The 11,380-nt window shown below is 67.8% G+C and overlaps 1 protein-coding gene across 4 annotated transcripts; it reads right to left on the bottom strand.

The window, feature by feature from the left end:
• Positions 1 to 1,181: 1,181 nt before the first annotated feature.
• TMEM9 (transmembrane protein 9) lies at positions 1,182 to 10,880 on the bottom strand. Of its 4 annotated transcripts, none has more exons than XM_036355108.1 (6): positions 10,772 to 10,880; positions 10,229 to 10,322; positions 8,978 to 9,069; positions 7,933 to 8,041; positions 6,618 to 6,746; positions 1,182 to 2,011 (listed from the first exon to the last, which is right to left on the bottom strand). In XM_036355108.1, exons 2-6 carry the CDS (start codon positions 10,292 to 10,294, stop codon positions 1,859 to 1,861), a joined length of 549 nt encoding a protein of 182 aa, XP_036211001.1. In that variant the 5' UTR covers positions 10,295 to 10,322; positions 10,772 to 10,880; the 3' UTR covers positions 1,182 to 1,858. The 4 variants fall into 4 exon arrangements, with proteins under 4 accessions (XP_036211001.1, XP_036211000.1, XP_036211003.1 ...); XM_036355107.1 differs by lacking the exon at positions 10,772 to 10,880 and adding an exon at positions 10,642 to 10,765; XM_036355110.1 differs by lacking the exon at positions 10,772 to 10,880 and adding an exon at positions 10,617 to 10,759.
• Between the last annotated feature and the right edge of the window lie 500 nt (positions 10,881 to 11,380).

The raw sequence follows: 11,380 nt of genomic DNA, 5'->3' as shown, positions 1-11,380 counted from the left end.
CGGTGGCCCCCAGACCGGCAGTGGCCCCCGGGGAAGAGTGAGGACAGGGATGGGACTGTGGGGACAGGGCGGAGGGGACGGGAGAGGACGCACTGCTCGGCCACCGGGAGGGGCAGCGCTGGGGCCTGTGAGGGTGGACAGGGGGTGGCAGACAAGCGCCTGCGGGTTTCAGGGGAACAGCTTGGTGGGGGACGGTGCCCCCCCCCCCCCGTTCAGATAAACATAGAAGCCAGGCAGGGGCGAGTTGAGTCTCGGACACGCATTGTGATGGGCTCCGTGGGACCGCGGGGCGCGGGGGGCATCCAGCCGAGGGCAGGTGACCAGGTGACCAGGCCCGGAGGGCGGGTCGGGTCTGGGTGGAGGCAGAGATTCCGGCACCGACCCGGGAACCTCGGGGTCCCATCGACTCGGGGCCCTCGCGCTGTGTCCCTCGCCGGCTGGGGGTCACCCGTCTCTGCCCCCCTTGAGCGTGTGCTCTTGGCTCTGAACTTGTCAAATCTCTGCAACCGGAACCCCCGGGTCCCCCAGGGCCCTGCCCGGGGCTGCATGTGAGGGTCTCGGGCAGACGCCCTCGGACACGTGGGGGACAGTCCCGATGGCTGGTCCCTGCCCCGCGGCCTCTGCCTGGGCCCCGGACACCCCACTCGGCCCTTCCTGGTGGGACGGAGGTGCCGGCGCTGGGGCCTCCGCCAGCTCTGGCCCGGGGAGTGGCTCCCTCCCGGCTCCCTCGCTGCCGCCCCCCCCCCACCTGGCGGTTTCCGTTTGGGTTCGGCGGGAGCACACGGACTGTGAGCCACGGACTGTGTGAGACACGGACTGTGAGACATGGACTGTGTGACACGGAATATGAGACACGGACAGTGAGACATGGACTGTGAGACATGGACTGTGTGACACGGAATATGAGACACGGACAGTGAGACATGGACTGTGTGAGACACGGACTGTGTGACACGAACTGTGTGACACGGACTGTGAGACATGGACTGTGTGACACGGAATATGAGACACGGACAGTGAGACGCGGACTGTGAGACACGGACTGTGAGACACAGGTCGCCCAGCAGCCTAGCCAACCCCGTGGCCGCGTCCCTGCCCAGACCTGCCAAGGGCAACGCTCGGGCCCTTTCTGACCCTGGACGCACTTACCGGCCACACGTGAGACACTTGTCACAACAGAGTGAGGGAGCGAGAGGTTTAATGGCGGCTTCCTGACTGACGGGCAGCGGGGACCGTCCTCCCTGTGCCCTGGGACTGTGGAGCCCGGGATGGGGGCCCTGGGACTGTGGGGCCCGGGATGGGGGCCCTGGGACTGTGGGGCCCGGGATGGGGGCCAAGGACGGGGCTGGTGCCCAGAGCCTCTCGTGTCCCGTGGGCCCCCCCCACGTGGGGCAGGTGAGCGGCCGCAGCCCCAAGGGCCCAGCCCCACCCGCTTCTGGGCGAGGGTCGCAGGGCAGAGGGAGACGGACCTCCTGGGGCTCTACAGGCACCAAGCGGCCAGGGACGTGGGCCGTCCCGTCAGAGCCCCTGGGCCCGGCCGAGGTGTCGGGGGCGGGAGGTCGGGAGGAAGGAGCGCGAGCTGACGCTGCCGGACTGGCTCCGCCCCCCGGAGGGCGAGGACATGCCGACTTTGGGGACTGGAAACGTGGCCCCCGAAACACCTCTCCCTCCTTCCCCACGGGCCTGCGTCCCCTCCCCTGGACCCGAGACCCGCGTGGACGGGCTGGAGGCCAGGACCCGCCCCGCTTCCCGGGTTAAATCAGCGGGAACACGGCCGCAGCGATGAGGACGCCCCAGATGCTCCCACAGGGACGGCCCGGGAGGGGCCCCGGCTGGTCCGCCCGGCGGTGGCGCCCGCCTAGCTGAGCATCTTGTGCCGGTCGAACACCGTCTTCCTCTGCTCCTGCACCTGCAGCTTCCAGCGCTGCTGCGCGCCCTCCACGCGCTCCAGCACCGTGTTGGCGCGGGGCCCGCCCAGGGAGGCCACGGCGGCGGCCACGGAGCGGGCGTCCTGCAGGGGGAGGAAGAGAGGCGATGAGGGGTCCCCGAAGCAATCCCGAGGTCTGGGCCCCCAGGGCAGGCCCCCCCTCGAGGCCGTGGTCCCCGCAGATCCTGGAGGGACACCCCATGCGTGGAGTCTGCAGGACGACCCCTGTCCCCCCCCCCCCAGAGCCTGGGGAAGGGGTGCTCAGGAGGAGTACCTTCTGGGCACCCTTATTTAAAAAAAAAAATATTTTTATTGATTTCAGAGAGAGGAAGGGAGGGGAAGAGAGAGATAGGAACATCCATGATGAGAGAGAATCACCCATCGGCAGCCTCCTGCACGCCCCCCACTGGGGATCGAGCCGCAACCTGGCACGTGCCCTTGACCAGAATCGAACTCGGGACCCTTCGGTCTGCAGGCCGACGCTCTATCCACTGAGCCACACCGGCCAGGGCTGGCCCCCTTATGACCTGGGCCCCGCACAGGAGAGGGAGACGAGTGTGGCCCAGGAGGTCGCAGGGGCGGCGTGAGGCTGTGGGTGGGAGGAGGGGCGCGGAGGAGTCCGCCTGGCTGCTGCGTGGATGCGATGTCACGCAGGGCACGGGGCAGCGTTGGGAGCCGGAGCTGGAGCCGGAACCCCCCGTCCAGAGCCCGGCCTGGCCCCCCTCTCCCCGTCCAGAGCCCGGCCTGGCCCCCGTCTCCTCGGACAGAGCGGGCGGTCGGCGCCCCCCGCCCTGCCCCGATGGACCCCGTCCTCTCTGCTCCCCGGCCACCCTCGTCCTCAGAGGCGGCATCCGCCCTAATTACCACCTCGCTGCTCCGACGCCCCTGCATTTCCTGCGGGACCCGAACCTGATCTTTGGGGGAATTAGAGCCGAGGGCCGCCCCCCCGCGGGGATTTCCTCCGGGCCTCCCGGCCTCTCATCTCCTGCCACCGGCTCTCAGGGGATTAACGCGGCGCTCCCAGCCCAGAGCCGCCCAGTCAGTGCAGCTCTGCTGCTAGCGCCCGGCTGGCACGGCTTCTGTCGCCACGCAGCTGCCAGGCGGGGAGAGGGGGTGCCCAGGGGAGCGTGGGGGGGCCGGGGTGCGGGCAGTGGCAGAGAGGGGCCTGGCGAGGGGGGAGGACGGGAGGTGCTCCCCGCCCCGCAGAGCTGGTCACGCGTCCTGTGAGCACTGCCCACGGTGCTGTAGAGACGGACAGCGGCCCCGGGAGGTGTGTCCAGGGCCGAGGGACAGTCCCGTACGGGGGGGGGGGGGCAGCTGCAGGGGCACCCAGAGAGCCCTCGGCAATACCGTGCACCCGGCTCTGGCGGCCCAGGCAGAAACGGGGTGAGGGCGCCGCCCCGGGAAGACTCCGTGGGCTGGCACACCCGTCGGCTCTGTCCTTCCCGGCTCGGCTCACGGTGGGCGCTCGTCCCACGGTGCCACGGACAGGCCTCAGCGTGGCCGTCTGGTCGAGGTGGGCGCTGAGGCCAGCCTGGGACGCTGCGGGCACCAGGACCTCGCCACCCGGGTGTGGGGCCACAGGGCCTCTGTCACGACCCAGGCCCAACCTTGTCCCTTCTGGGGGCAGCGAGGAGCTGGGGGAGCCCCAAGGGGGTGGGGGGAAAAGGAGGAGGCAGCCAGGGGCCGGGCAGCGCATCGGGGAGCATGCCCCGCCCCCCACGCCCCAGCTTCAGCCCTCACCCTCTCCCTTCTTCAGTGGGGGCTGCCACGAAGGCTCAGGGCTAATGGTCGGGTGAAAGGTATTAAAGGCTCCACGTCGTGTCCGGACGCCCAGCCCGGCCTCGCCCTCGCGGGCAGGACCAACGCCGTGCCAGCCCTCTCCCCTCTGAGGCCGTGTCTCTGGAGCCTGAGCTGGCGGACCTCGAACCCCTGGCCTCGCCTCCCCACAGTCCTCGCGGCCGCCCGGTGACACGGTGCCGGCCCCTCTGCCCCTGCTGCCTGAGCCGCCCCTCCTACAGCCACGACGCGCGGGTGTGAGGACTCACAGGGGAACAGCTCGTCCTTAAAGACCAGCCAGCGCCCTCGGGCTGGGCCAGAACCACCTGGGTCGGAACCACCGCCCGGATTCCAGGCTCAGGGAGGGACGCTGGGTTCAGCACCGCGGACAGCGGCCGGCGGGGCAGGGACTGGGGAGCCACAGCTGTCCGGACCAAGGCTGGGGGCCAGGGCTGGTCTGGAGGCGCCTGTGGATGCCACCCCTGCCTGTGTGTCCTCCCAGGGGACAAGGGGCGGTCCCTCTCCGCGGGTGCCTTCTCCACGTCTCCTCGCCAGCTCCCCGGACGAGGGGCCCCTGGGAGGAGGGTGCCGTTCTCGTGGCCCCGAGTCCTCGCCACCCCAGGCCTTTGGGTCCCCAGGGCGGTCCCCATCTTCCCTCGATTCCCGCTCACCCTGATTCCCGCTCACCCCGCGCAAGGCCAGCGCTGCCCCCGCGCCCGGGTGGGGGACGGGGGGCCACGCCGTGAGCAGCACACCCCCTGCGCCCCACGCCAGCCGGCTCTCCCTCTTCAAAGAGGACCAAACCCCTACATCTGAGCAGCCCCGTTTCTGTCCCAGCAAACACGCTGGCTTCCTCCCCTCAAAGGGCGTCTGAGCCCGGGGATTAGGCCTAATGCCGCCGGAATCCCGGGAGGCAGCGCCCAGCGCTGGGCCTGCCAGGCTTTCAAAGGGACACACTGGCTTTCATCTCCCGGCACGGAGCTCCTCGCTGCGGGGCCAGGGGATGGAGCCAGGACCCCCAAGCCTGGGGCGGGGGCGGCCTCCAGAGCTGACCTGGGGGGGGGGTTGGGGCGCAGGGGGCATGGACAGCTCCCTCCTCGTGGTCGCCAAGTCGTAGGGGCCGGGGTGAACCTCAAAGACCCGGCGAGGCCTGTCCGGACGCTCCTCCTCTCGGGGTGAAAGCTAAGACCCCCCCCAAGCCCAGTGGAGGCCCCTCCTTGTTTCCTTAAGGGAAACCCTCCAGACCACGAACAAAGCCAGGGACACAGCCTCCGCCCAGCGGTCAGCTGAGTGGCTTTGGGACCTGCTGTTCTGCCTCAACCCCACACCCCCTGACACACCCCTGTCCCCAGGTGCCCTGAGCGGGGGAGGGCTGGCAGAGGGTCCTCACCATCCAGGACCAGAGAGGACCCCTGGGCTCTACTCAGCCCTGCTGCCCCCCAGCAGCTGAGCAGTCATTGTCCTGAGAGCTGGCTTCCTCTGCCAGGAAGCCCTCCTGGATTAACACAAAGGAACAGTAAGTCCCTGGCTGACCCTGGTCTAGGAGAGGCCCCCCCCTGCCCCCCCGGCGGCCTCCTCCCTAACTGTCCGTCTCCTAAACCTGGAGCAACAAATGGGGGGCATCCTGATTTGGGGCGCCGGCAGGAGCGCAGGCCCCTCATGCTGCCCGGAAGACATCCCTCCTCCCCCGTAACCACTGTGCAGAGCTGGGTGCCCCTCAGGTCCGGTCTCAGAGCCTGAACACACACTTGATCACCTGCCTCTCCCAGGATCCGCTGCCCTGCCTCCCGGGCACCCCGACACTGGCCACCGAGCCCCTCACTGCGGGCCATCCTCCTTCCTACTCAGCCAAAACCAGCACCCCGCCCCCCCCCGGGTGTCCACTCTACGATTCGATTCCGGTTCTGCTCCAGGAGCCAGGCTGACCCCATCTGACCCCTCCCCACCCCTGGGCCCCCCACCCAGAGGCAACTGTGACTTCGGACTCGATGTGGGGAGCGTCCCCAGGGCCGGGGGCCGGGCTCAGACCCCAGGGCGGGGCCGCCCCTCCTCCGGCTCCCCGCGGGAAGCCGGGAGCCGCGCATTCCGGGGAAGTCACGGGGCTGTAATCACCGCGCACCTCGCAATTACCCGGGCCAGGCTGCAATTACCGCCGCGCCCTAATCGCCGAGTGTTTATTAGCGGTGCCCCCGCCCAGAGCTGCGATTACGGCGCATTAATAACCAGGTAGGCACGGGGCTTCCTCCCGCACACGGACCACCCAGCGCCAGCGCCACCTCGCCGGGCCCGGCTCGGGCTCTGCCCACCTCTGGCCAAACACATGAGCCGGAGGCGGGGCGGCGGGCAGCGGGCGGCGGGCGGCGGGCAGGCACGAGCCCAGACCCACGTCACCCCCAGCTGTGCACTCGGATCTGAGCCCCTCGACCTTCGTGCTGGGAACCTGCCCCTCCCACCTCCATCCTGTGCCACAAATGCTCTGAGCTGAACCCCGAAATTCCTGGGGACGGCTTCTCACCCCCGAGGCTGCCCAATGCCGGACATCAGGAGAGATCCAGGCCCCTCTCCCCCTGCCTCATCGGGCGCACAGGGCAGTTCCCACGAGGCAAAAACAGGAGTCTGGCCCGGCCGGCGTGGCTCAGTGGTTAAGCATCGACCTAGGAACCAGGAGGTCAGGGTTCGATTCCCCGTCAGGGCACAGGCCCGGGTTGCAGGCTCCATCCCCAGTGGGGGGCGTGCAGGAGGCAGCCGATCCATGATTCTCTCTCATCATGGATGTTTCTCTCCCTCTCCCTCTCCCTTCCTCTCTGAAATCAATAGTCTGGGTGATGAAGGGCGCACGGAGCAGGAGGGGGAGCAGGGGCCTGGGGGAGGGCAGGACCCCCCCCCCCCCCATGTGCGTAGGCGCCCTCACCTCGCTCTCCTCCTCGTGCAGCCGCTCGGTGTAGGCGTCGGGCTTGCGGATCAGAGGGTCCACCAGCATCAGGAAGGCCATGTACAGCAGCAGGGCGCCCACCACCGACAGGTAGATGACGATGATCACCTGGGGGACGGCCGCCCTGTGACCAGCCGGCCTCGGCCCGGAGACACAGGGCCCCACGGACACCATCCTCCCTCCCGCAGCCAGAGAGACAAGAAACGGCGAAACGAAACGTGTGGATCGGGGCGCCCTGGGATGCCCGGGGGGCGGTGGGGAGAGGGTCCGGCTCAGGGTGCACAGTACGCAGGGGTAGGGGCTGGGCTCGGAGGAGGATGGACCGGGGCTCCCCCCGCCCCCCACGGCTGGGAGCAGGACGGCTGAGAGGGAAGCTTCAGATCTGGGGACGCAGCGCGCAGTGCGGGACAGGCACCCCGCAGGGAGCGGAGGAGAGCCGGGGCCAGGATGGTGACCGTGAATCTCCTGCTGTGGGGAGATCCTCCCAGCTGGAGTGGGGTTTGTTCTACAGAAAAGCCAGCTTCAGCCCGGCCCGCGTGGCTCAGGGGTTGAGCGTGGACCTAGGAATCAGGAGGTCAGGGTTCGATTCCCGGTCAGGGCACAGGCCCGGGGTTGTGGGCTCCATCCCCAGTGTGGGGCGTGCAGGAGGCAGCCGATCCATGACTCTCTCATCATGGATGTTTCTCTCTCCCTCGGAAATCAATAAAGATATTTATCAATCAATAAAGAAATCAATTGATAAACACTGGACCAGGAAATCGGTATGCAGGGCCTGGCTCGGGACAGTCGGCACCCGGACTAGGGGGCCACGGAGGCTCTGGGGCAGGAGTCCTGCTGGTGGCAGAGGAAGGGACAGGCCCTGGTCCTCACTCCCTGTGGCGAGCCGACGCCCACACTCCGGTCCTGAGTCCACCCAGGGATGCAGCAGCACGAGGGGCAGGGGCGCCCCCAGGGGACCAGCCCGGCGTTCCCTCCATCAGACGGCGAGCTCTGACCTGCCTGTGAGCAGCACCCGGCAGGGCACAACCTCAGAGGCAGGGGAGGGTGCCGACTGGTGGCTGGAAGGAGAGAGAGGAAGACAAGAACTGGGGGAAACCGGGCGTCTCCCAGGCTCTCACCCCCAGTGTCAGGGGAGCCCCAGGACAGAGGTCGCAGGACGGCTGGCTCCAAGGGGCGGGAAGTGGGTCCCTGTGCCTGGGGCAGGCCTGCCCAGAAGCCAGGCCCACAGCCGCCTGGAACGTTCCGGAATGAAGCCCCAGCCTGCGGGTGGGCGGGGCGCGGCGCGAGCGGTCACCTTGATGGTGGTGGTGCTGCGCTCCTCGTACTGGCACTCGCACAGCAGGCAGTAGGCCTCCACGTCATGCCCGGGCACCGGCATGGGCTCCACCACGTGCAGGCAGTTGCTGCAACAGACACGCACGGCCGTGAGCACGGGCGCCGCGGGACCCGGCCCCGGCGTCCGCCCGGTGTGGGCTGGCGTCCATCGGCTTCTTCCCCGGTGCCCTTTGAACTGCGACCACACCCGACGAGGTCCCGGGCCCCGCCCCCAGGACTGCACGTCTCAGGCCTTCGTGAACCAAAAAAAAAACCTTTGGGGGGATCTGATGACAGCATGGTGACTGCATTAACAAGTGGATTGTGCACTCGAAAGGTGCTGAGCCCGGCCGGCAGGGTGAGCGTCCACCTATGACCAGGAGGTCAGGGTTCGATTCCCGGTCAGGGCACATGCCCGGGTTGCGGGCTCCATCCCCAGTGTGGGGTGTGCAGGAGGCGGCCGATCCATGATTCTCTCTCATCATGGATGCTTCTATCTCTCTCTCCCTCTCCCTTCCTCTCTAAAATAAATAAGAATATTTATATATATATATATTTAAAAGTTGTGAGAGATTTTAAATGTTCTCACCACACACACACACACACACACACACACTTGGGGGCCTGGAGGTGCTCACTAGCCCTGCATACACGTATCAGATCGCCGCTGTGCGTGCATCTTGAGCTCACCCAAGGCTGCATGTGGCTCACACCTCAATGAAGCCGGGAGAGCAAACAACGAAACCCCAAACGCTGGGGGGCAGGAGGTGCAGGGAGCCCCCTGACCACCCCACTCCACACCCCAGAAGAGGCAACACTGACCCGGACCCCCGTGGGGTGTGAATCCCCCCTTCTGTGCTCTGCTTCCTCCGGGACTGGGCGAGGACGGGGCGCCCCAGTTCCCGAGAACCCCGCAGTAGAAACCCCGCTCCCTCCACCCACACGGACACCCCGGGCCCCCAACCCGACCTCAGCCCACCCTGAGCGTCACTGATCCCCGGGGGCGGCCGCGCACGCAGCCTTACCAGTCCTTCTGCGACACGTTCTGCTTGTAGATGTGCCCGCTGATGTTTCTGTACGGGGGGCAGATGCATTTGCACCGGATGTCCTCGGAGCTCTGCCGGAGGAGGGGAGCGGGCGTCAGGGGGGCCCTGGGCCCAGGGTCTAGCAAGACTCCAACTCTCGGCTCCCTGCTCCCTCCAGGAGGCGGACACCGCGGGGGGTGGGGTGTTCACCAACCCCACGGACCCGGATCACATCACCCCCACCCCCAAGGTGAGCAAAGAGGGACTTCCGCAGGGACAGAGAGCTGGCTAGGGCTGCCCTCCCCAGGGAGGACGCTGAAAGATCGGGGCGTCGGTAACCTGCGCCAACACCTGTGTGTGCACCTCTGTCCAGTCGCCCTGGCGGCTGGCCTCTTCGCCCCGTTAGCTCCAACGTCCCGGGCGAAGACCGGGGAGAGGATTGGGGTGAGCGGGACAGAGTGGGCGGCTTCCATGGGGTTACTCGAGCTGCCCCTCCGAAGCCATATGGGACGAAGCCACGAGTATTCTCACCCCAGTTCGGGATCCCCCAGAGGCAGGAGAAGCAACCAGAGTGGCCCCAAACCTGGGTTAAATTCCTGACGTAATTGCTATCTGGTCTTTCCCAGAAACATCTCAACCAGCCAATCAGGGGTTATCAAAGCTTCCCTGATGGTCAGAACCTCAACCTGCACAGACCTAAGGTCGGGGTCATTTACCCGGAAAGAGTGGAGGGGACCTCAGGAGGCCCAGCCCGCGGGTTGGGGGACCCTCCCCATGCAGGAACTTCCACCTGGGGCCCCGGCCGGTTTGGTTCAGTGGACAGAGCGTCGGCCCACAGACCAAAGGGTCCCGGGTTCGATTCTGGTCAAGGGCACATCTGCATCGCTTGGTGGCAGGCCCCTGTGGGAGGCAACCAATCGATGTCTCCCTCCCCCCCCCCTGGAAAAATATCCTGGGGGGAGGATTAAAAACACACAAAAACCTTCACCTGGGAGCGCCTGACACCAGAGGGCGCTGCTACAGTTACTGGAACCACCAGGTGACCCAGGAGCAAAAGGAAGGTGTGGACAAGTCAGGGGGTGCCCCCCCCAGAACCCCAGCCTGGAGCACACCGTCCCCTCACCCCAAGGCCTGAGATCTGGCCTCCGAGGGACCCCCCGCCCCCCCCCCCCAAAGGCAGGGCCCCTGCAGAGTGAGGGCGGGCGCCTCGCGCACAGCGGGCCCCACAGGTGCTGCAGGCCCCGCCCTCACCTTGTTGGCCCGGGCGGGGGGCGCCAGCAGACAGCCGAGCGCGGCCACGACGCACAGGAGCTTCATGCTGCGCAGCCTGGGGGAGACCCGACACCTGCGGGGGGAAGCACGGGGGTCAGCGGGCTCGGGGGGACGCGGGATCGGGGGGTCACGGGGTCGGGGCCCAGGCCGCACGCACCTGGGACGGGTGGGGGCTGGGCGCCGGGTCCCAGGGCCTCCTCGACCCGGCGCCGAGTGCAGCGATCCCTCCCCCCACCAGTCTCGGGGAGCCCGGAAGAAAGAGGAAGCGTCCCGTGGCCCCCCCGCCCCCCAATCCCCGCCCGAACCCGCTGATCCCGGGCCGCTGATCCCCGCCCCGCGCCCCCCCCCCCGCCCGCCCCGCGCCTACTCGGCCCGCTCAGAGCCCACGACACCTGCACGCAGAATCCGGGAGCCCCGACCCCACGGCCAGGCCGGCGCCCTTCACACCCGCGGTTTGGGGTCACGCGGGACCCCCTGAGGCCGCCCCGATCGCGCTCCCCTCCCCCACGCCCGCCTGCTCACCAGCGAACCCCGGCGGCGGGCGCGCGCGCGAGACCCGGCTGGCCCCGCCCCTCCCGGCTTCCATTGGCTGCGGCAGCAGCCCGTCAGCCCGACCGCGCTGTCGTCGCCCCGGCAACAAGGCCCGCCTCCGCCTGGGTGCCGACGCTCTGCGCCAGGGACCGTCGGCGGCTTTGCAAACGGGCAGCGCGAGGAGGGGCCCGGGAAGCAGCGCGGGGACCCCCGGGTTCTAAAACTGGGGGTTCAGGGAGGGGCTCAGAGGGCTCCGTCCTGGGGTTGCCAAGAGGAAGCGCTTTATATTAGAACGAGCCACACACACACAACCACAAACCACAGCAAAAAAGACGGGTTCCGGGGCTCTGTCCGCAAAAACCTTGACATGCTCTTTAGGGACGAGAGGGATTGGAGCCCGCATAGACCCGCAAAGCGTGAAATGTTTTAGTAACTGGCTGGCGCGTGCCGTGAAAATCGCTGCTTGAAGGGTATTGAGCAGGTCGGAACCAGGCGAATGGGTAACATTTGGGTCAATGTCATTGTCACGAGCAGCCCGCACTGCCCCCTGGTGGCCACGGGAGACATAGCTCCGTGCTGCGCGGCTCCCACCACACGGAG

The sequence above is a fragment of the Myotis myotis genome, unplaced genomic scaffold, assembly GCF_014108235.1.
Source record: "Myotis myotis isolate mMyoMyo1 unplaced genomic scaffold, mMyoMyo1.p scaffold_m19_p_21, whole genome shotgun sequence".
Classification (NCBI taxonomy): Eukaryota; Metazoa; Chordata; class Mammalia; order Chiroptera; family Vespertilionidae; genus Myotis; species Myotis myotis.
The sequence above is the reverse complement of the archived record's forward strand: the minus strand, read 5'-3'. Positions and strand labels throughout refer to the sequence as shown.